Source organism: Chelonoidis abingdonii, chromosome 2, assembly GCF_003597395.2.
Source record: "Chelonoidis abingdonii isolate Lonesome George chromosome 2, CheloAbing_2.0, whole genome shotgun sequence".
In the NCBI taxonomy this organism is placed as follows: Eukaryota; Metazoa; Chordata; order Testudines; family Testudinidae; genus Chelonoidis; species Chelonoidis abingdonii.
The window spans coordinates 124,236,097-124,256,670 of record NC_133770.1 but is presented as its reverse complement, the minus strand read 5'-3'; the positions used below and the strand labels follow the sequence as shown (position 1 = coordinate 124,256,670).

Genomic DNA, 20,574 nt, shown 5'->3' with positions numbered 1-20,574 from the left:
TGCTGGGGGCAGTGCCTGAAGCAACAGCAACACACACACCCCGTGCCCCTGCTCCCCCACGTTCCAGACACTTCCTGGAGCGGTGTGCCCCCGGTGCGCACCGAGCCACAGCCCGCCCCCCGAACCCTTCCTGCAGTTGAACCTCCTGTCCTGACCCCCTGCCACACCCCTCTTGCACCCCAAGCCACTGCCCTGAGCCCCCTGCCGCACCCTGACCCCCTGCCCTGAGGCCCCAGTGCACCCCGCACTCCTCCTGCACCCCAACCTCCTTCCCTGAGCCGCCTGCCACACCCCTCCTGCACCCTGGTCCACTGTCCTGACCCCCTGCTGCACCTCTCCTGCACGCCAACCCCCTGCCTTGACCCCCTGCCGCACTCCTGATCCCTCCTGCACCCCACACCCCAACTCCCTGCCCTGAGCCCCTACCACACCCCAAACCACTCCTGCACCCCTGGCAGCAGGGAGGGGATGGAGTTAGGGTGGGGATTTCAGGGAAGGAGTTGGAATGGGGCAGGGAAGGGGTGGGAAGAGGTGGGTCAGGGGAGGGGCTTTATGGAAGGGGTGGAGTGGGGGAAGGGCCAAGGATCAGGGGGGAGGTGTCAGGAATACGGCCCTCAGGCCAATGTACTAGTCCTCATGTGGCCCTCATGGTCAGTTGAGTCTGAGACCCCTGGTCTAGGGTATGAAGTGAGAAGTTTTATTTAAATAAATTTCAGTGTTAATGTAGCCTCCTGTCCACGGTCCTATGCAGGTATTAAGAAAGATTAACCAGCACCCCCTATGCAGGACAGTAGTGGGAATTTTGGGCTTTATGTGCGGGCCTCCACCAACGGGTGAATTTCACCTCCATTGTGTATTCCAACTCACATTTGGCTACATTCCTGCAAAACTAAGCACTATTAATACTTTGATTTAGCTCTGTACATAAACACAAATCTAGGAAAGAGAGTTGGATACATTTCTGATTATACATCAGCAACAGAAGAGTTAACTGCTGAATCTATTATTGGTGATGATGTGAAGCCTGAAAGAACACAGCTTATCTTTCAATTTCATGACTGAGTTTGAATTGCTGGTATTTAAAAACTCATCTTTTATAGACCTGGTTGAAAACTGCCAATTGTTTTTCACAGGAAATTTTTTGTTTGTTTTTTTCTAATTCTCCTAGGAAAATGTTTTGCTTTTTCATTGAAAAACTGAAAAAAAAACCTTTTGATTTCCCCAAAAATATTTTATTTCAAATCATGAAAATTGGAAACAAATAAAAAATGTCAGTGATTTCTTTTTGTTTTGCTCAAAACACTATTTTTGTTGAAAAAATAATCAGTGAAAAAAATTCAACCAGTTCTTTGGCATTATTTGTAAAATATTTTTTAATTTTAAGTCACTAAGAGATAATAAATGTGGAATACCACAGTTCCATTTTCACAGTGACTTAAGACTGTGAAATATCTGTAGGTCAAAAACTGCCAGTGTCTTGATTTTAGGAAAGAAAAAACTAACCAAGCATCACAGCCAAAGGAAAAGAGCCATAGAGGTAGAGGTAGAGACCGACGTTTTGCTATGTGTCTCCTAATAGCACAATAGGGCCCTGATCCATCAGAGTGGCCCCCAGGGTTTATTACAATACAAATTGTAAACAGTCAGTGAAATCTGCAAAGCAGCAGCCTGGTCTAATATGCAGAGTTTCCAAAGCTGGGACAAAACAGACCTCCAATTATTGACAGGCCTGACTTTTGGCAGGATAGTAGCCAGCTTTTTATTATTTTTCTATGCGTCTGTCTGATATCCTCACTGTGACCTTCCTTTGTGATATTTTTTCCTCACTCCTACTCATATCTGTTGTGCGGAGGATAAGCAGACATGCCTCTCAAAGGAAACATGTGGAACAATCAAACTGGTGTATAAGCAAAGAGTTATTCAGATCATACTCAGGGATCCATTCAGGAAAAAAATTCCTATGTGTACACAGTACCTATGTTCATTATAAGTGTTACATTATTAAATAAAATTGCTATGGAAGAATTCTTGCTGCTGGAAGTAGGTCAGCAGATCCCATAGACCAGGGCTCACTGTGATTAAGTTTCAGCTCCCTCCAGCAAATCAGTGAGAGGGTAATAGATCTGCATGGACTTATTAGCGATACTGATTTTATGGCTCATTACAACAGTTAATAACACCCCTGTCTGCCAACCTTTATTGCCCACTTCAGTTTAAGTGGTCTCCTACAGCATATATGAACTCTTTATGCTTAACAATCTGTCCCGCTTCATGTTTAGCTCAGACACTCTGGTTACCTTCTCCAGACCTGAAGAAGAGTTCTGCAAAGCTGGAAAGCTTGTCCCTTCCACCAACCACAAATTGGTACAATAAAATATATTATCTCATCTCCTTGTCTCTCTTATATCCTGGGACCAACATGGCTATGTAATAGGTTTGCAGGCATTCAGTTTTTCAGGAAAAGAAACTCACAGATAAGACAGAAGTTCTCTACTTTCTCTTCAAGATCACTGTTCTAAATTAAGATGTTAAAAATAATAATAAGTTAAATAAGTCTGTACTTAACACTAGTTCTTGCAGTACCCCAGCAGAAGCCCTTTACAACTCAGTTCATTGACATTTGTCACAAGACACTATGGACTCTGTGTGATAGTGCTCATAATAAGGTAATTGGAAATGATTTTACAAGTGTTGTTTTAAGAGGCAGCATTAAATGCTTTGCTATACTCAAGCTATAGTGCCTCTACTGCATCCCTGTCATCCACAAATTTTGTAATTCTATAAAAAAAATCAAGTTTGTCAGTTAAAACTTATATATCCATGCTGTTTATTGCTCACAGTCCTGTTTTCCTCCAGCAGTTTACAATGAATTTCTGTTAATGGCCCAAATTCTCCTTTCAAGTATAGTGCTGTAACCCCATTGACTTCAGAGGAGGTTTTTTTGTTTTGTTTTCCAATTTATACAGTCACAGTTTCTCTAAGTGCACTGGCACTACGATTTAAAAACACAGATAAAGATAATAGCACAAAATAATCTAATGTCAAAAAGAGGGATTACAGAACTTTCCAACCCACAAACCAAGAAGGGAAAACCAGCCTTTCACACCCCACCCACATCATCAGAGAAAATCAAAAACAGGCCTTGGAACATGTTCTGAAGATCAACAAGCTCTGGACCTATTGAACCAAAGAGGGAAGGGGCAGATTTTTAAAGGTATTTAGGTGCCTAACTATGCAGATAAGCATTAAGTGGGGTTTTCAAAAGGGGCCAGGCACATAATTTCCATGGGAATTGTCAGTGAATTGCAGACTTTAGAACCTTTCACTCCAGTTCATGCTCCCAATCTTAACTTCAAAAATGGCATTTTCGAGGGTGGCAGGTTTCCCACAATCTTAGGGTATGGCTACGCTTGCAGCCATACAGCGCTGCTGCTGGAGCGCTCCCGCGGCGGTGCTTTGAAGTGTGAGTGTGGTTGCGGCACCAGCTCTGGGAGAGAGCTCTCCCAGCGCTGCAGATACTCCACCTCCCCGTGGGGATTAGTTTACAGCGCTGGGAGCGCGCAGTGTTTACACTGGCGCTTCGCAGCGCTGTAATTTGCTGCACTCGGGGGTGTTTTTTCATATCCCCTGATCGAGAAAGTTGCAGTGCTGTAAAGCGCCAGTGTAGCCAAGGTCTTAACAACCCTTCTCCAATTTAGCTTCTTCACTTGGGAAGGAAGGAGTCAGCATGGTGAGGGCAAAGGGGAAAAGAGAAGAGCAACGTGTTCTCACCATATCAGCAGTTCGGTTGCCTGTTTGTAGAACCCTTTAGATTCTTAGCTGGGCTCAGTACAGTCACTCATATTGGCAACCAAGAAGCGTTGCAACAACCATTACTGTCCTCTTAGCAGGCCACGGGCAACTCTCTTTGCATTTGTCCCTGTTTTTACACCCCTTGGCCATAATTAGTTGCGGTTCTTTTAAAAACAAGGATTTCTCCCAGAAGGAAGTATTTTGTCATAAATGCCAATATGAAGTAGGAATAAACTCCTCAAATTATAACATACAGTTGTGAAAGAAACACATTTGCACCCAAATCTTGTCCCTTTCTTCAGTTATCATAGAAATGAAGTATTTTCCTATTGAGCTAGAGAATATTTAACTACTTTACATGCTGTTCTCGGGTTGTAAATGAGGATGGGTCAAACCACAACTCCCACAACCCTATTCAAATCAGTTTTTCAGTTATAATTGATGTTTCTGATCTCTTTATAACTGCCTTTGTAGTAAATTCTGGCATCATTTTTGTTTCTTGGCTGTATTCCCAGACTAATGATTTTTTTAAAGGAATCTTTTCATATTTCAATAAAAATTCTAAATATCTAATTAGTAAGGATTGTAGTAGGAAATGCTAGAAATCCTGACATGTCACAGGTTGCAAAGCATGTACTGTCCACTATCTCTGTTCATTAAAGTTACAGGATTCTGGTTTGAAACTAATATGGTAAATCAGTATTGTAATTTTATTATTGTAATAACAGTAATAGTGATACTGAACACCCAAAAACAATGTTAAAAGGACATAATTAGGGATTCAAAGTTAAGCACTCAAAAGTTAGGAAATGCCAGTTTCTTCTTTGCGCGTCCTCTGAATATTCCCATTCTTGGATATGCACCAACCAGTGCCATTGAACGGTGCAGCCTTCTACTATCAATGCTTAGTCAGTCGCTTGTATGCTCCTCTTTGCCCTCACCCTCAGCCTCTGCGCTCATTCTGAGGCCATGGCTATAAAAGTGGGCAGAGCAGTGGTTGCCACCTCAGTTCCTTCCACCTGCTGACACAGTCATGAGCCTTCTACAAATCAAGATTCTTTAGACAGTTAGTTACAGTGCCTTGGTTGTTGTTTTATAGATAAAAGTTTATTGTTTGTGTTAGTTTTTGTTGTTCTTGTGGTGGACACGAAGAGCAGGAAGCATGGATTTAAGAGATGTGTCATGTCTGGCAGTTCACCTAGATCTGGACTCCCATGTTTGCTCCCTGGAGTGCTTAGCAGAAGGGCATTTTCCTTCCTATTGTTCAACCTGCAGCACTTTCACACTGCAAGCCAGAAAGGAGAAGCAGAAGAGACTCCAAGCCTTCCTTCTACAAGAAGCGTTATCAGCAAGAACCTCCAGATCCTTAGTTCCTAAGGCTCTGGAAGATAAGGCTCTAGGTGAACTCTGAGCCCTTCTGTTTTCAGGAAGCCTTTTGAACGTAAGCCATCTGTCTCAGCAACAAACTCCAGTTCTAAAGAAATTGAGCACTTGGTAACAAAGTCATCTGATCCCCATACCAAAGAAGGTACCAGTATCAAGGAAATCAGACATGGAAGGTAAACAATAGATGTCAAGAACTTCCATGGAACCAAGGCCATCGGTTCCAAGGAAGAAAAAAGGGAAGACTAAACACCTGTCTGTAGACTCATCAGATCCAATGCAGCAAACATACAAGTGTCTGTGGAACCACACTCCTCAGTTCCAGTGGATTCTGCAATAACAGTGAAAAGACGATTGGATGGGAATCCATCCCCACACTCTCACAAGAAAAGGAAATCAGATGTCCCATTGATGATGTTACTTCCACCACCCAAGACACCTTCGGACTCTCCTCAGATGATGATTTCTCCAATGTCCATGTTAAGAATACCAATCTCAGTAGTCCCCCCACCCCAATCATTTTGTTGTCAGATCTGGACTCAGATCCACATTCAAATGAACAACTGGATCCAATGAATAGTCCGGAACCACAGTCTCAGAGACCTCCATTGGACACGGACTACTACAAACCCAGGTATCTTCCTGGTTCTGCCATGATACCAAACTGTCGAAATTGACTGGATTGGCAAGTGCCTCCATGAATTCCTTGACCTTATTGGTTAGCTCCAGACCTTCCATATCAACTTCTGTCCAGGGTCAGGCCTTCTGTTCCCCATCAATCTGGTGAGGTCTTTCTGGATCTGAGACATCCAGATCCAAATTATATGTATTGGACACATCCACTCTCAAGAGCACATTCAGATCCAAGACATTTGGATCCTACACTAATGGATCCAGTAATGGGATACAAGTCCCCTACTCTAATTAATGATGAATTATATGATGAAGAGGAGAAGGTAGACGTTTCTCTACAGACAGATCTTTCCCATGACTAGGAACCTATGGGTGAATCCTCTCCAGACAAAAATGTGGGAGTAGCCTCAACACCTTCAACTTCAGAGGATGCCATTCATTCCCAGGAATTAATCAGCAGAATGGTTTCTACATTGAAATAACCTTCCTTTTCATTAAAATAAACTGTGCATCCCATTTTTGATATATTTTGATATATTCAAATAAAGTTTCTCTCCCACTTTTGGAGAGAGTATGGCAACCAGCAAAATTAATATGAAATACCCCATCGTCGTGGCAGCTAATTGCAAACAAGATAGATAAGCTTTACCAGATTCCATATGAAGGATTTTCTTTTTTTCATGTACATCCTGTTATCAGATTTGCCCGTTACTTTGCGGTATGCTCATTTATTTGGGTTACTCTTCTGGGGGGGAGGTGTTTGTAATTCTTTCAGTGTACTGCTTGTGTCACTTGTGTTTTCATATGGAGCTCTACTTCTCCATTATGCAAGTCCCCTCCTAACTGAGCTATCCTGCAGGACCTAGGTTCCCTAGGGCTGGGTTTCTCCAACCCCAGAACCAGATGAACACACCCACACCCATACGTACATTAACAGAGCAAGTCTGAGCGGACCAGGTCAATCAGCACTTTCAAGCTGACCCCTTATATTTCTTTGGACTCACTGGGCTGGAGGAAGCAGCACTTTCAAGCTGACTCTTCTTATATACCCCTGGGCTCCATGGACTGGGTCAAGCAGCACTTTCAAGCTGTTACCCTTATGCATCCCAGATTCAGCACATCCCTATCCCCACTCTCACATCACATTTGTACTGGCAGTAACCTACTTGATGAGCAAACCCCACAGTATTTTGGGCGCTGCAGGGATCTTTAGCTTAGGTAAAAGAAGCATTGCTGTAGAGTGAATGGGGGAAGCTAAAAACACAAAAGAGTAAAGTTCAGCAAGAGAGAGAGAAGCAACCAGTGTAACCGTAAAAGTTATTTATTGAATAATAGGGATAACTACACATGGAGGGCTAAACCAACATAACATACATTATTAAAGGTTAATACCTAAGGTAGAAGGAAAACAAAGAGAGAGAAAAAGAAGGGGATCTCACCGCTCCCTGAAGCTTGAACTGGTCGGAGTTCCCAGGTGATGATGGTAGCCCAGGGTCCTGCGGGCAGGAGACAAGTAGAGTCCCTAGCACAATCAGACAGGAGTATACGGAGTCCCAGTGGAACTGATGCACAGTTTGCATCTAAGCATCAGAACACTGACTGGAGAGCGAGCAGGGATTTTTACAGAGAAAATACAATATTTCAAGGGAGAACACTAGATTTGTTTATAGGTAAGCTGACGACTCAAGGGTTTTCTTTAGGCTAGACAATAGGAGCTGATCTCTTTTGGCTATGGGTGGTATTTTCTTCCAGGGAGCTCCCCGTGCAACTAGGCTGCTTCAGTATTTTGGCTATCAATCAAGGATTCATCACTAGGATTGGTCTGATAATTGCTGAGCTGGGTGTGGCTTTTTCTCTAATGTTGAAAGTGGTTGAAAAAAATCTGACCGGATTAATCACAGTTGATACTGATCATACTAGCATGGCCAAGACAACAGTGGTACGGCGACAAGAGTGATGAGGACATGGACACAGAATTCTCTCAAACCGTGGGCCCCTGCGCATTGGAGATCATGCTGGTAATGGGACAGGTTCTAGCCATGGAATGCCGATTTTGGGCCTGGGAAACAAGCACAAACTAGTGGGACCACATAGTGTTCCAGGTGTTGGATGATTCCCAGTGGCTGCGAAACTTTCGCATGCATAAGGGCACTTTCATGGAACTTTGTGACTTGCTTTCCCCTGCCCTGAAACGCCAGAATACCAAGATGAGAGCAGCCGTCACAGCTGAGAAGGGAATGGCGATAGCCCTGTGAAAGCTTGCAATGTCAGACAGCTACCGGTCAGTCAGGAATCAATTTGGAGTGGGCAAATCTACTGTGGGGGCTGCTGTGATGCAAGTAGCCAAAGCAATCACTGAGCTGCTGCTACTGAAGGTAGTGACTCTGGGAAATGTGCAGGCCATAGTGGATGGCTTTGCTGCAATGGGATTCCCTAACTGTGGTGGGGTGATAGATGGAACCCATATCCCTATCTTGGCACCGGAGCACCAGGGAGGCCGGTACATAAACCGCAAGGGGTACTTTTCAGTGGTGCTGCAAGCACTGGTGGATCACAAGGGATGTTTCACCAACATCAATGTGGGATGGCCGGGAAGGGTTCATGACGCTCGCGTCTTCGGGAACACTAATCTGTTTAAATGGCTGCAGCAAGGGATTTACTTCCCAGACCAAAAATAACAGTTGGGGATGTTGAAATGCCTATAGTTATCCTTGGGGACCCAGCCTACCCGTTAATGCCATGGCTTATGAAGCCATACACAGGCAGGCTGGACAGTAGTCAGGAGCTGTTCAACTACAGGCTGAGCAGGTGCAGAATGGTCGTAGAATGTGCATTTGGACATTTAAAGGGATGCTGGCGCATGTTACTGACTCGCTCAGACCTCTGTCAAACCAATATATCCATTGTTATTGCTGCTTGCTGTGTGCTCCACAATCTCTGTGAGAGTAAGGGGGAGATATTTATGGCAGGGTGGGAGGCTGAGGCAAATCACCTGGCCGCTGATTACGTGCAGCCAGACACCAGGGCGATTAGAAGAGCACACCAGAAAGCGCTGCTCACCAGAGAAGCTTTGAAAACCAGTTTCAAGACTGGCCAGGCTACAGTGTGAAAGTTCTGTTTGTTTCTCCTTGATGAAAACCCGCTCCCTTGATTGACTCATTCCCTGTAAGCAACCCATCCTCCCCCTTCGATCACAGCTTGCTTTCTAAGGAAATAATGTCACTATCATTTAAAAATCATGTATTCTTTATTAATTGATTAGAAAAATGGGGAGAGAACTGACAAGGTAGCCCGGGTGGGGTTTGGGAGGAGGATAGGAGGGAAGGAAAAGGCCACTTCAAAAGTTCAAAATAATGACAGCCTTTTGCTTGGGCTGTCCACTGGTGTGGAGTGTGCGGGTGCACTGAGCCTCCCCCTCCCCCTCGCGTTCTTACACGTCTGGGTGAGGAGGCTATGGAACTTGGGGAGGGGAAAGGGCGGTTATACAGGGGCTGCAGCAGCACTTTGTTATCCTGCTGCCATTCCTGAAGCTCCACCAGATGCCGGAGCATGTCAGTTTGATCACACAGCAGCCCCAGCATTGCATCCCGCCACCTCTCATCTTGAGTGTCTTGCCTCTCCTCACGTTCATCCCTCATGGCCTCACATTCACTGGCAGCTTTCCTGTACTGGGATAGGGTGACCTTCCACTCATTCAGATGAGCTCTTTCATTGCGGGTCGATTCCATGATTTCTGAGAACATTTAGTCTCGCATCGATTTTTTTCGCCACCTTATCTGAGAGAGCCTTCGGGAAGGAGGAGGGAGGCTTGAAAAATTTGCAGCTGTGGGAGGGAGGAAAAAAAGGGAGAGAAGTATTTAAAAAGATAAATTTTACAGAACAATGCTTATACTCTTTCACGGTGAAAACACTATTCACATTACATAGCACATGTGATTTCACTACAAGGTCACATTTTGCATCTTAATATTGAGTGCCTTTGGTGTTAGAGATCACAGACGCAGGTCCGGGCAACAGAATTCGTCTTGCATGCGGCCATGGTAAGCCATTGTCTTTCAGCTTCTGCAGCCTTCATAAAAGCAGCACCTTCCTTTCCCACATACCAAGCAAAGCCCATTGAGTGCTGTGGTTTTCCTGTTAACATGTAGCAGCAGAAACCAAACTAAACTCCCCCTCCCCCCATCCAATTCTCTGGGATGATCGCTTTATCCCTCTCCTCACCACATGGCTGGTATCAGGGAAGATCCCTGCTAGCCAAATGTGAAAAGCTCAGTGCCAGTGCCCCCTCCCCACTCCCCCAGTTTGGCTAACTGCAGGGAAGGATTTCTTTTCAGCCACAGGCAAACAGTCCAGTAGGAATGGCCACCTCTGAATGTCCCCTTAATTAAATTCCCATATTTCAACCAGGTTACCATGAATGATATCACTTTCCTGAGGGTAGCACAGTGAGATAAAGAACAGATGTTGCTTGAATGCCAGCAAACACTGGGACCATACGCTGCCAGGCTTTGTCATGCAATGATACCAGAGTAATTGCTACTAGCATGGCATGGTCAAGTGTCCTACCATGAAGGACGGAATAAGGCTGCACTGCCTAAAAACCTTCTGCAAGGCTTTTGGAGTACCTCCAGGAGAGCTTCATGGAGATGTCCCTGGAGGATTTCCGCTCCATCCCCAGACACGTTAACAGACTTTTCCAGTAGCTGTACTGGCCTTGAATGCATCCCAAGTCCTCAGGGCAAATTAATCATTAAAAAATGCTTGCTTTTAAATCATGTTTTATATTTTCAAAGGTACACTCACCAGATGTCCCTTCCATGGCTTCATGGTCTTGGATAATGCCTTGGGAGGGTAGGGAGGGTACTTCATTCAGGCTGAGAAAAAGATTCTGGCTGATGAGCTCTGCATGGTAACTTGTACTGATCAGCTCTCCACGCTGAGCAAACAGGAAATGAAATTCAAAAGTTTGTGGGGCTTTTCCTATCTACCTGACCAGTGCATCCAAGTTCAGATTGCTGTCTAGCGTGGTCACAATGGTGCACTGTGGGATAGCTCCCAGAGGCCAATACCGTCGAATAGTGGCCACACTAACCCTAATTCGAAATGGCAATGTCGATTTCGGTGCTACTCTCCTCATCGTGGAGGAGCAAAAATCGATTTTAAGAGCCCTTTATATCGAAGTAAAGGGCTTCGTTGTGTGGACGAGTGCAGGGTTAATTCAATTTAATGCTGCTAAATTCGACATGAACTCGTAGTGTAGACCAGGCCTCTAACACAACAGCAAGGAAAAGTGTACCATCGACACCCTGTCATCACTGCATCTGACAACACGGGCAATACGCTTTTAGCAGAGTTGGAGAAGTCTTTGTCTACAGATGTAACTTAGATAATTTTTTTCTACATGTTCTACTTAATGCTATAAGGAAATCAACTAGAAAATATTATAAGTTAAAATGGAAAAGATTTTTGCCATGGCTATCTGATACGAGTATAAATCCTGTGTTGGTCCCTATTCAAACTATATTAGAGTAATTGTTATATTTAAAGCATATTTAAAGCATTTAAAGGTATATTTAGCTGCAACAGCAGCTTCTCATATTCAAATCAGTATTTTCACATAATGTTGTTAACAGTTTTTTAAAGGATTACTAAATTTGTACCCCCGGTAAGAGATTCTATTGCACCATTGGACTTAATGCAATCACAGCTTATGTCTCCATCCTTCGAGCCCTTATTTTCATGTTCCTTATTTCATCTATCAATTAAGGCTGCTTTTATTATAGCCATAACATTAGCTTGGAAGATTAGTAAACTTCATGCCTTAATGGTTGACACTCTATTTATGACCTTTTATAAATACAGTGTATTTCTTCATCCACATCCTAGATTCATACCAAAATATCACTTGAGTTCCATATCAGTCGGTCCATTAGTCTACCAGTGTTTTTTCCCAGATCTCATTTGAGTAAGGGCAAATCAAAGCTGCATTGTTTGGATGCAAAAAAAATTTTATCATTCTATTTCAGTAGGAACAAGGACTTTAGGTTTTTGCGTAAATTGCTTGTTTCGTACGCTGGTAACGATAAAGGAAATCTTGCGTCAGCACAAACATTATCAAGATGGGTCAGACAGTGTATAATAGAAAGTTATAAGAGTGCAGCATTATCTCCCACTCTTCAACTGTAAGCACACTCTACTAGGATGATGGCAGCATTGGTGGCATGTCTGAGACATGTTCCACTACTATAAATTTGTACAGGAGCCATGTGGAGTAAAAACACATATTCATTAGACATTATCTGTTGTATATGGTCAGATGCACAGTTGGTAGTTCTGTGCTTCAGTCTTTGTTTAGTTAGGACTCCATACCCACCATCCTATTTAAAATGTGTACTATGGACTAAACTATACCAGGAGTGGGACTATGCAGAGAACAGTCAAAGAAGAAATTAATGTTACTAACCTGTAACTGAGATTCTTTGAGATAGATTCTGCATATTCACATGCCCTGCTCTCCTTCCTCTGTTTTGTGGGGTCCTGTTTTCTACTGGCTCAGCATTAGCAGTGGAAGGAACTGAGGTGGTAACTCCTGCCTCCCTCCCTTTTATAGCCTCATCTTCAGAATAATGCTCGGAGGCTGAGGGTAGGGGCAGAAAGGGGCATGTGAGTATTTGACTAGGCACTGCTAGTGGAAGATTGCACCATTCAATGACAGCAGGCAGCACACATCCAACAGTATGAATATGCAGAGTCCATTTTGAAGAACTGGATACAGGTAAGCAACCTTCATATTAAGGTTGTCTCTGCAACCGTCATTCAGCCCCTTTATGCATATGCATTATGAGACACTTTTTAATTACATGGTCAGAACTGTAACTGTAAGCCTCCACCCTCCATGTCCTATCATCACCATCATCATCAGGGACATTGCAGCACAGACTACTACCACTTGAGCTACCAGACTAGCTACGTTAGCTAGCAACAGGAGAAGGCTGCAGTCCTGCGGGGAATGATCGACTGGTACTGTGCATTTGGCTGAGGGGAAAGCAACCCCTCTCTCTTTTTTCCCTTTCCCCCCTTCCCCCTGTGGTGCCCCCAAAGGGAATGAGGCATACTGATCGACACTTTCAAATTCATTTCAGGAAACATTGCACCCCAGCCTCCAACACCCGTGATGCCCTCCAAACACCCCCACTGCTAACCTCACTGCCTTGCCTCCCACCCCACAACGCTTCCACTGCTAGCCCTACTGACACACCATCACTTCCATCCCCTTGCCAACTCACTAATACTCCCATCCAGTCTCCTTAGCTTTTTCCAGCCCATCCAATGCCGGCACCCTGTAGGACACACAACAAAGTAAGCAGAGTTGCAGCCCCACCCCCAGTGTGGGCCCTGCCCCAGGAGGGCTATCCCAAGCTCAGCTGCAGGCAGGGGCAGCTCTAGGCACCAGCGCAGGAAGTGCGTGCCTGGGGAGACAAGCCATGGGGGCGGCCTGCTGGTTGCTGTGAGGGAGGCAGTCAGGCAGCCTTCAGGAGGTCCGCAGTTCCTGTGGCTTCAGCAGCAATTTGGCGGCAGGTACACCAAAGGTGCAGGACCGGCAGATCACCAGCAGAAACACCGCTGAATCCGTGTGAACAGCTGACTGCAGTCCTTGGGGCAGCAAAAAACATAGAGCTGCCCCTGACTGTAGGCTATGTTCTGGGAGGCAGGGCTGCATTTACACCCTGGGAAGTGAAGAGAAGACATTCACTTTTGGTCTGGTGTTTTCAGCAGAATAGAACTACCCAGGTCTACCGCTTCCCGGCTGCACCAAGTCCCAAAAGAGGAGGGATATTACTCCCTTCCTGATACCCCTCTTGTTGCACTCAAAGGCCTGGGGAGAAAGAGGCATGAACCCACCCACCCCACCCACCTCCTGCTGTGTTGAGTCCCAGAGTGAGTGGGGCTGTGTCCCCCTCCCTGAACTCCCTATCTATCTACTCCCTGCAGTGGTCAGGGCCTGGGGGAGAGCTGGGCATGACCGCCCTCTCTCTGGCATACTGCCACCACCCCCTTACCTGACTCCACTTCACACTGCCAGGGCTCCACACTACCACTGCAACCCTGTTCTTCAAAGCTTCCACCCCCCTGTGCCATTGGTCACCAAGCCCATCCAACTCTGCCCCTTCTGAACTCCCATTGGTTGAAACCAAAAGGAGAGCAAAGGTCAGCTACATTACCCAGCATGTTGTGCATCTGTCATATTTCAGGACCGTCCTTAGTGGGGTGCAGGGCCTGGGGCGGAAGTGACGGATTTGTTTCTTCTAGGACTGACCACGCTGACTAATTGCACCAGCCCGGGTGGACTCCCAAAGCGTGGGGCCCAGAGTGGGGAGGCCCAGTGTAGAAGTGACAGATTCATCGCTTCTAGGACTGACCGCACCAGCTAATCATACCAGCCCGCTGGGCCTCCCAAAGTGTGGGGCCTGGAGCGGTTGCCCTGATTCAGCCTACCCAAGGGATGGCTTTGGCCAGAGTTTCTCCAAACAAAGGCTGGTGTGCATGTGTGGCTGACGCATATTCTGAGTAATGTTTTTATGCAGGAAATGACATTAAATTGGGAATGGGGAGTTTTTGGTTGCAAACGGGAGTCTCCCTGGCATACTGAGAGGCTTGGTTTGAGTGGGGTGGGCTGGAACATGGGGGACATGTGCCATGGGGAGTCTGACCCAGTTTCCCCAGTCCCAGAAAAGCTTTCTGGTCCCCAGGGTTCCTCAGAGGACAATGTGTCCTCCTCCAGCTTAATGGAATTTCAAAGAAAAAGTGCTTTTCTAACCAAGTGGTTCTCAACTAGGGGTACACTGGAAGTATGCAGAGGTCTTTCAGGGGGTACATCAACTCATCTAGATATTTGCCTAGTTTTACAGCAGGCTACATAAAAAGCACTAGCAAAGTCAGTACAGGCTAAAATTTCACATGGACAAAATGAGAAAAGTAAGCAATTTTTCAGTAGTAGGGTGCCGTGACACTTTTGTATTTTTGTGTCTGATTTTGTATGCAAGTAGTTTTTAAGCGAGGTGAAACTTGGGGTACACAGGGCAAATCAGACTCCTCAAAGGGGTACAGTAGTCAGGAAAGGTTGAGAACCCCTGCTGAAGCCTAAAGACATTCCCTGTACTGAATTTCAAGGGCCTGTTGTGTGGAGGTGTTAGAGCTTGTCAAAAAAGGTCACAAGAATCGTTTATACTAGGTGTTAGGCCACCTAAATATAATGGTTACTATCAGCTCCTCCTGTGATGAAATAAATCACATTTGTTGTCCTAGCAGCTGGTGTGCTGCTTTTTTCTGTGGGTATTTCTATCTGGACAGGTCTGAATGATGTCACAGGATGTTTCTCAGCACTGCTGTTTACTAATGGAGGTGATAATCAGTGAATGATTGACTAGGATTGACTAGGACTCTCAGTCATCGCTGAAAAAAAACCTAAATGAATTGGGCCTCCCATATTTGGGTTTTAATGAAATCCTTGAATGAAAGCAGTAATGATATTTCTTTACTGATGGCTAAAGATGGGCCTAGATTCAAACAACCCTGAACTTTGGGGAAATTCAGTCCCATCTCTTCTGATTGCTAATATAGTTTTCACATTTATCTCTTTATCTCTTGAAAGTAGGATTAGCAATATAAATCTAATTTTTGTAGTTACTGGTAGAAGTTAGTGTATTTTGAATTAGATATTGTGTGCTGTGCACATTCATATCTCTGGTTCTTAATGCTGTATCGATCTGTCAACAATCCATAAATTGGTCATAGAGAAATACCATACCAAATATATAACAGCTTGTAATAAAACCTAGTTTTTTGATTCGTGTAAACTAGCTGTATTGTGTTATAACAGTGAGCTTTTCTTTTCTTTTCTTTTCTTTTCTTTCTTTCTTTTTTTTCTATTTCAGTTATTTGGTTGTTTCTTAGCATGGGAGACTCGAAATGTCAGCATTCCTGCTTTGAATGACAGCAAATACATTGGGATGAGTGTATACAACGTGGGGATCATGTGTATTATTGGAGCTGCAGTTTCATTCCTCACTCGGGATCAACCCAATGTTCAGTTCTGCATTGTTGCTTTAGTCATTATATTCTGCAGTACCATTACACTCTGCCTTGTTTTTGTACCTAAGGTAGGTGAATTCATTTATGCTAGTATTTACATTGTTGCTTGATTTTTGTATGGTAATTCTATATTAATTTCATTACTCCTACAAGCAAGAGGAATATGTGAGATTTCTAAATTAAGCCAATCTGTTATGAACTAAATTATCTCTGAGCCCTAGTGGGAGAGGGGGTGAACTTCCATGAGATTTTGGAGAAAGATGAATACATAAAGCAAAATGTGCAAGAACTTGAAAACATACATTTCTAATGCATACACTCTCTCATTTAGTCTGCAGGAAACAATGATTTGCATCTGTAGTTTGAATAGGTCTCTGGTTCCGTCTTTTAAGGAATGCAAGAGAGGAAGGGTGCTATTCATATGCTTAGAAGACCTAGGTTCAATTTTCTGCTGTGCCTCAGACATGCTATGTGACCTAAGGCAAGTTATTCCATCTCTGTAGGTATGTCTACACAGCCCACAGAAGCTTGGGTCAACAGACTCAGCCTCCCGGGGTTTGTGCTGCTATGCTAAACATAGATGTGTAGACAGTGCTTTGAAGTTCTGACTCAGGCTGGAGCTTGGGCTGTGGAGTCCACTGCTCTCCTTAGGCTTCCAGAGCCTGAGCTCCAGCCTGAGCCACAACACCAACACAGCTATTTTTCATGCAGTAGCATGAGCCCTGCAAGCCCAAATCTGTCGACTCAGCCTGGGAGACTCACTGCCATGGGCTGTGTAGACATACCCTCTATGCCTTGGTTCCTTATCTGCAAAACAGCCATAAGAGCATTCGTCTACATTAGAGGGGTATTGTGAGGATAAATATGTTAAGGACTGTGAAGCACTCAGACACAGTAGGAATGGTTGCCACATAATAGAATCGCCTAGGAATTCAGGATTTGTCATATACAAGCAGACTATTGGTCCATCAAGTCTGGGATGTTGCCTACATTAGTGACCAATATCTGATGCATCCAAGGGGGGCCCTCCCAAAAAAGCCATCTCACCGACTGTGCAATTCAGTGATGGAAGGAGAGAGGCATTCTTTCCTGACCAGTGTAGATGTGCCCTGAAACATGCGATTTAATTGCCTGTTATTATCTTTGAGCTCCTCTTGTACACCTCTACCCCGATATAATGCTGTCCTCGGGAGCCAAAAAATCTTACTGTGTTATAGGTGAAACCACGTTATATTGAACTTGCTTTGATCCACCAGAGCACTTCCCCCCCCCCACCCCCCGGAGTGCTGCTTTACTGTGTTATATCCGAATTAATATTATATCGGGTCGCGTTATATTGGGGTAGAGGTGTATATTTATATTATGCGCTGGTGGAATGAATCAGACTGTATTCACAAAGAACCAGAGTCTGTCGTCACTCCACAAATAGTTCCATTCACTTGTGAGCTACTTGTGAAGTGAGGTGCTAGTCAAGGTGAGTCCAACAGACTCTGAGTCAAAGGGAAATTGATTCCTATGGGAGTTTGACTTTGTAAAGACCTCATATTTTGGAAATCTATTTGATATTTTGAAGTAAAATAAACATAAATGAAATGTGTATCCTGGATGACTTTCATGTAGTTAGTTGGAGACTGGATGCCTCAGAGATTGGGAGCCTTTCACCTCTAGGTCACCAGGTCCAATCCAACTAAGGTTAATAATGACCAAATGTCAACAATTCTTTAGTGGCTTCTGTAAAGTATATCATAGAATATCAGGGTTGGAAGGGACCTCAGGAGATCATCTAGTCCAACCCCCCGCTCAAAGCAGGACCAATCCCCAATTAAGTCATCCAATAGCCCCCCTCAAGGATTGAACTCACAATCTGGGGTTTAGTTGTGGCATCTGTTCCTAGCCAGAAGAAAAAACAGTTCTTAGTGAACAGATGTCCATGCCACAAAACTGCCAACACATCTGGCAGTGATTAGCATTTTCAGCAGATAGACCAACTACGAATGGGAGCAGGAACTGAACTACTAAATCTCCTCTAAATGTGGTCCCTGTAGGTGAGGGTTGAGACATATGGGTGGAATGTCACGTTAGCTTACCAGTAGTGCTTTATGCGTTCTGCGGTTAGAGTAATTCTGTCTCCAGGGCTGTATAGTCCAACTTTTTTATACTGGATCCTACAGAAGAATTACTTACAACATAACCATAAGTTAAGAGACCTTATTCATAAACACAGTCATGAAGCAAGACATTTAGGAGTACTAGTGAATGACAAATTGAATATGAATGCATATCTCCCCATAGGATCTTCTTGATTTCTTCAAAGGAAAATAACTTGACAAAATCTGACAAGACCATCCCTATCACACCTCTCCATCACACTTGCCTCCCTCTCCCCTATCACAGACACTGAGACTGCTTCCCAGCTTTCTTCTAATCCCTCCACCTGCCTCTGCCCTCCCATCCCTTCCCATTTCTTAGGCTGACTCATCTCTGCTCTTCTTCTTCTCCTCAGCTTCTCACCCTCATCAGGTTCCTTCCACTCACAATGCAAACATGCACTGATGTCTCTGAGCATAGAAAAAATCTCAACCCCACCCCATCAATCTGTTATCTTATTGCCAAGCTTCCAGGGAAAATCCATAAAGCCACCAAATTGTCCTTTTTCACATCCCTCCTCAGAACTCTCTGCCATAATGCATACAGAATACTGAAGCCCGATCATGGCTAGTCATGGGGAGTGCTGTGATCAATCCTCATGAAGGGCTAAAAACTGTGCATACCATCTTAGGTTTGTTGTCCTTCTTCCCCTTCCCTCCATCCCAGCCCACTTGTTTGTCTCTGCCCCCTGTTATGTCTTCTATTTTAGACACTAAGCTCTTTGGGAGCAATGACTATTGTTTACAGTGTTTGCACTGTGCCTAGTAAAATGAGGCCCAACCTGGTTGTGGCCTTTTTGTGCTACCCTGAATATAAATATTGAATTAAATAAAAAAATAAAATAATAATAATAATAATAATAATAATAAATCTGTCAAATCAGTTCTAGAATATAATTACAGGATAGTTACTTGTATGACTACAGAGGCTTTATTGATATTTCATGTTGCTTTGGCAAGTTGTGGCACCTGTAAATGGGGGTACCACAATCTTTCTTAACTGAGCATTAATTAAAGGCACATCAGCCACTTCACTTTTTTTAATGACTTTTAAAAATTCCAGCTTTATGGATAAATATGGATAATAAATTAAATACACCCCATTTTTGAGGCTCATGAAACCAGCTTCCCTAACTGGAGGATGTGGGGAGCCAGCTCTGAGGTGGAACAGTATTACCATGTCCTTATATGCCATCTCTTCAAATAATTCGCTATCTCTGTAGGCCTCACTGCTTCATCAGCTTCGGCCTTAAGAGGCTGCACTGTTCTTGAGGGCCATGAGAGGCTCAAAGTGGGTTTATACATATGTCATTTGGCAAGATGGTCTCTCTGAAAGTGGCTTTTCAATTTATTTATTTTTGAAAAATTAATTCTTATTTTAAAAAGTCATTATGTTGATATCTGTAAGAGTGATTTCTGGAAGGGAGTAACTGACTGCCCAGGAGAAACAGTGACTCTACACAGATGACTGTCAAATACACAAAGTAAACAACTGAACAAAGAGAAAAAACATTTTCTCTTCTTAGCTCAGGATATAGGACATAGCAATTGCCATACTAGCTCAGCCCAGTGGCCCATCTAGTCGAGTAACCTGTTGCCAGCACTAGATGCTTCAGAAGAAAGTTCAAGAAAGCTCATAATGGAATAACTAGATCAGAGAGAAGTTTAGTCCTAACTTTTCTTCACTTAGAGGTTGCCTTATACCCCAAGTATGCAGATTCATATCCAATACATTGTTGCCTACCTAACTTTGGAAGATCTTCTTATCCGTATAAAAGTCCACTCATTCTTAGTAGTATTACATTGTTAGCCCCATTAATATCTCATGGAAATGAGCTCCATAGGTTAAATATGCATTGGGTCAAAAATTGTTCCTATTAGAAGTTTTAAATCTGCTGCCTCTAAAGTCCCTTTTTTCTTGCAATGTATACCTTTAATATGTCCCCACCTATTCATCTCTTTTCTAAAGTAAACAGTCCTAATAGTTTTAGTCTCTCTTCATATAGAAATCTTCTCAGGCCTGTTTATTTTTATCACTCATTTCTGAAGCCGTCGTCTTCTACTATATCCTTTCTGAGATAGGGTGATCAGAAATGAGCATAATATTCCATATGAGAATAGCATTGATTAATATAATGGTATTAAAACATTTTTAATCCAATTTCTTATGCATCCTAATATTTTACACCAGTGCAAAGTGAGTACAAAGTTGATGTAAAATTCTGTCTTTCTAATTTGGCAGCATTTGACTTCCACTTTGGACGGTTGAAAATGACTGTACAAGTGCAGAGCAACGGAAGATAAGTTAAATTTTATGGCTGGAAGGGACCATTGTGATACTTTAGTCTGGCATCTTGTATAACATTGGCCATAGATTTCACCTACTGATTTTTGCATCTAATCTAACAACATAGGGATGAAGTGGAACACATCTTTCTAGCAAGACATCCAAATCTTGATTTAAAGACCCCCAAAGTGAGGCAGAATTCACCACATTCCTTGGTCAGCTGATCTGATAATTAATTAC

At 43.7% G+C, this 20,574-nt stretch overlaps 1 protein-coding gene across 1 annotated transcript in view; it reads left to right on the top strand.

Annotated features, from left to right (window-relative positions):
* Positions 1-20,574, top strand: part of GABBR2 (gamma-aminobutyric acid type B receptor subunit 2) — a 926,530-nt gene that overhangs the window by 861,317 nt on the left and 44,639 nt on the right. Inside the window, exon 15 of the mRNA XM_075062656.1 lies at positions 15,744-15,968. Coding sequence (XP_074918757.1) covers positions 15,744-15,968 — 225 coding nt within the window. The remainder of the gene's footprint in view (positions 1-15,743; positions 15,969-20,574) is intronic.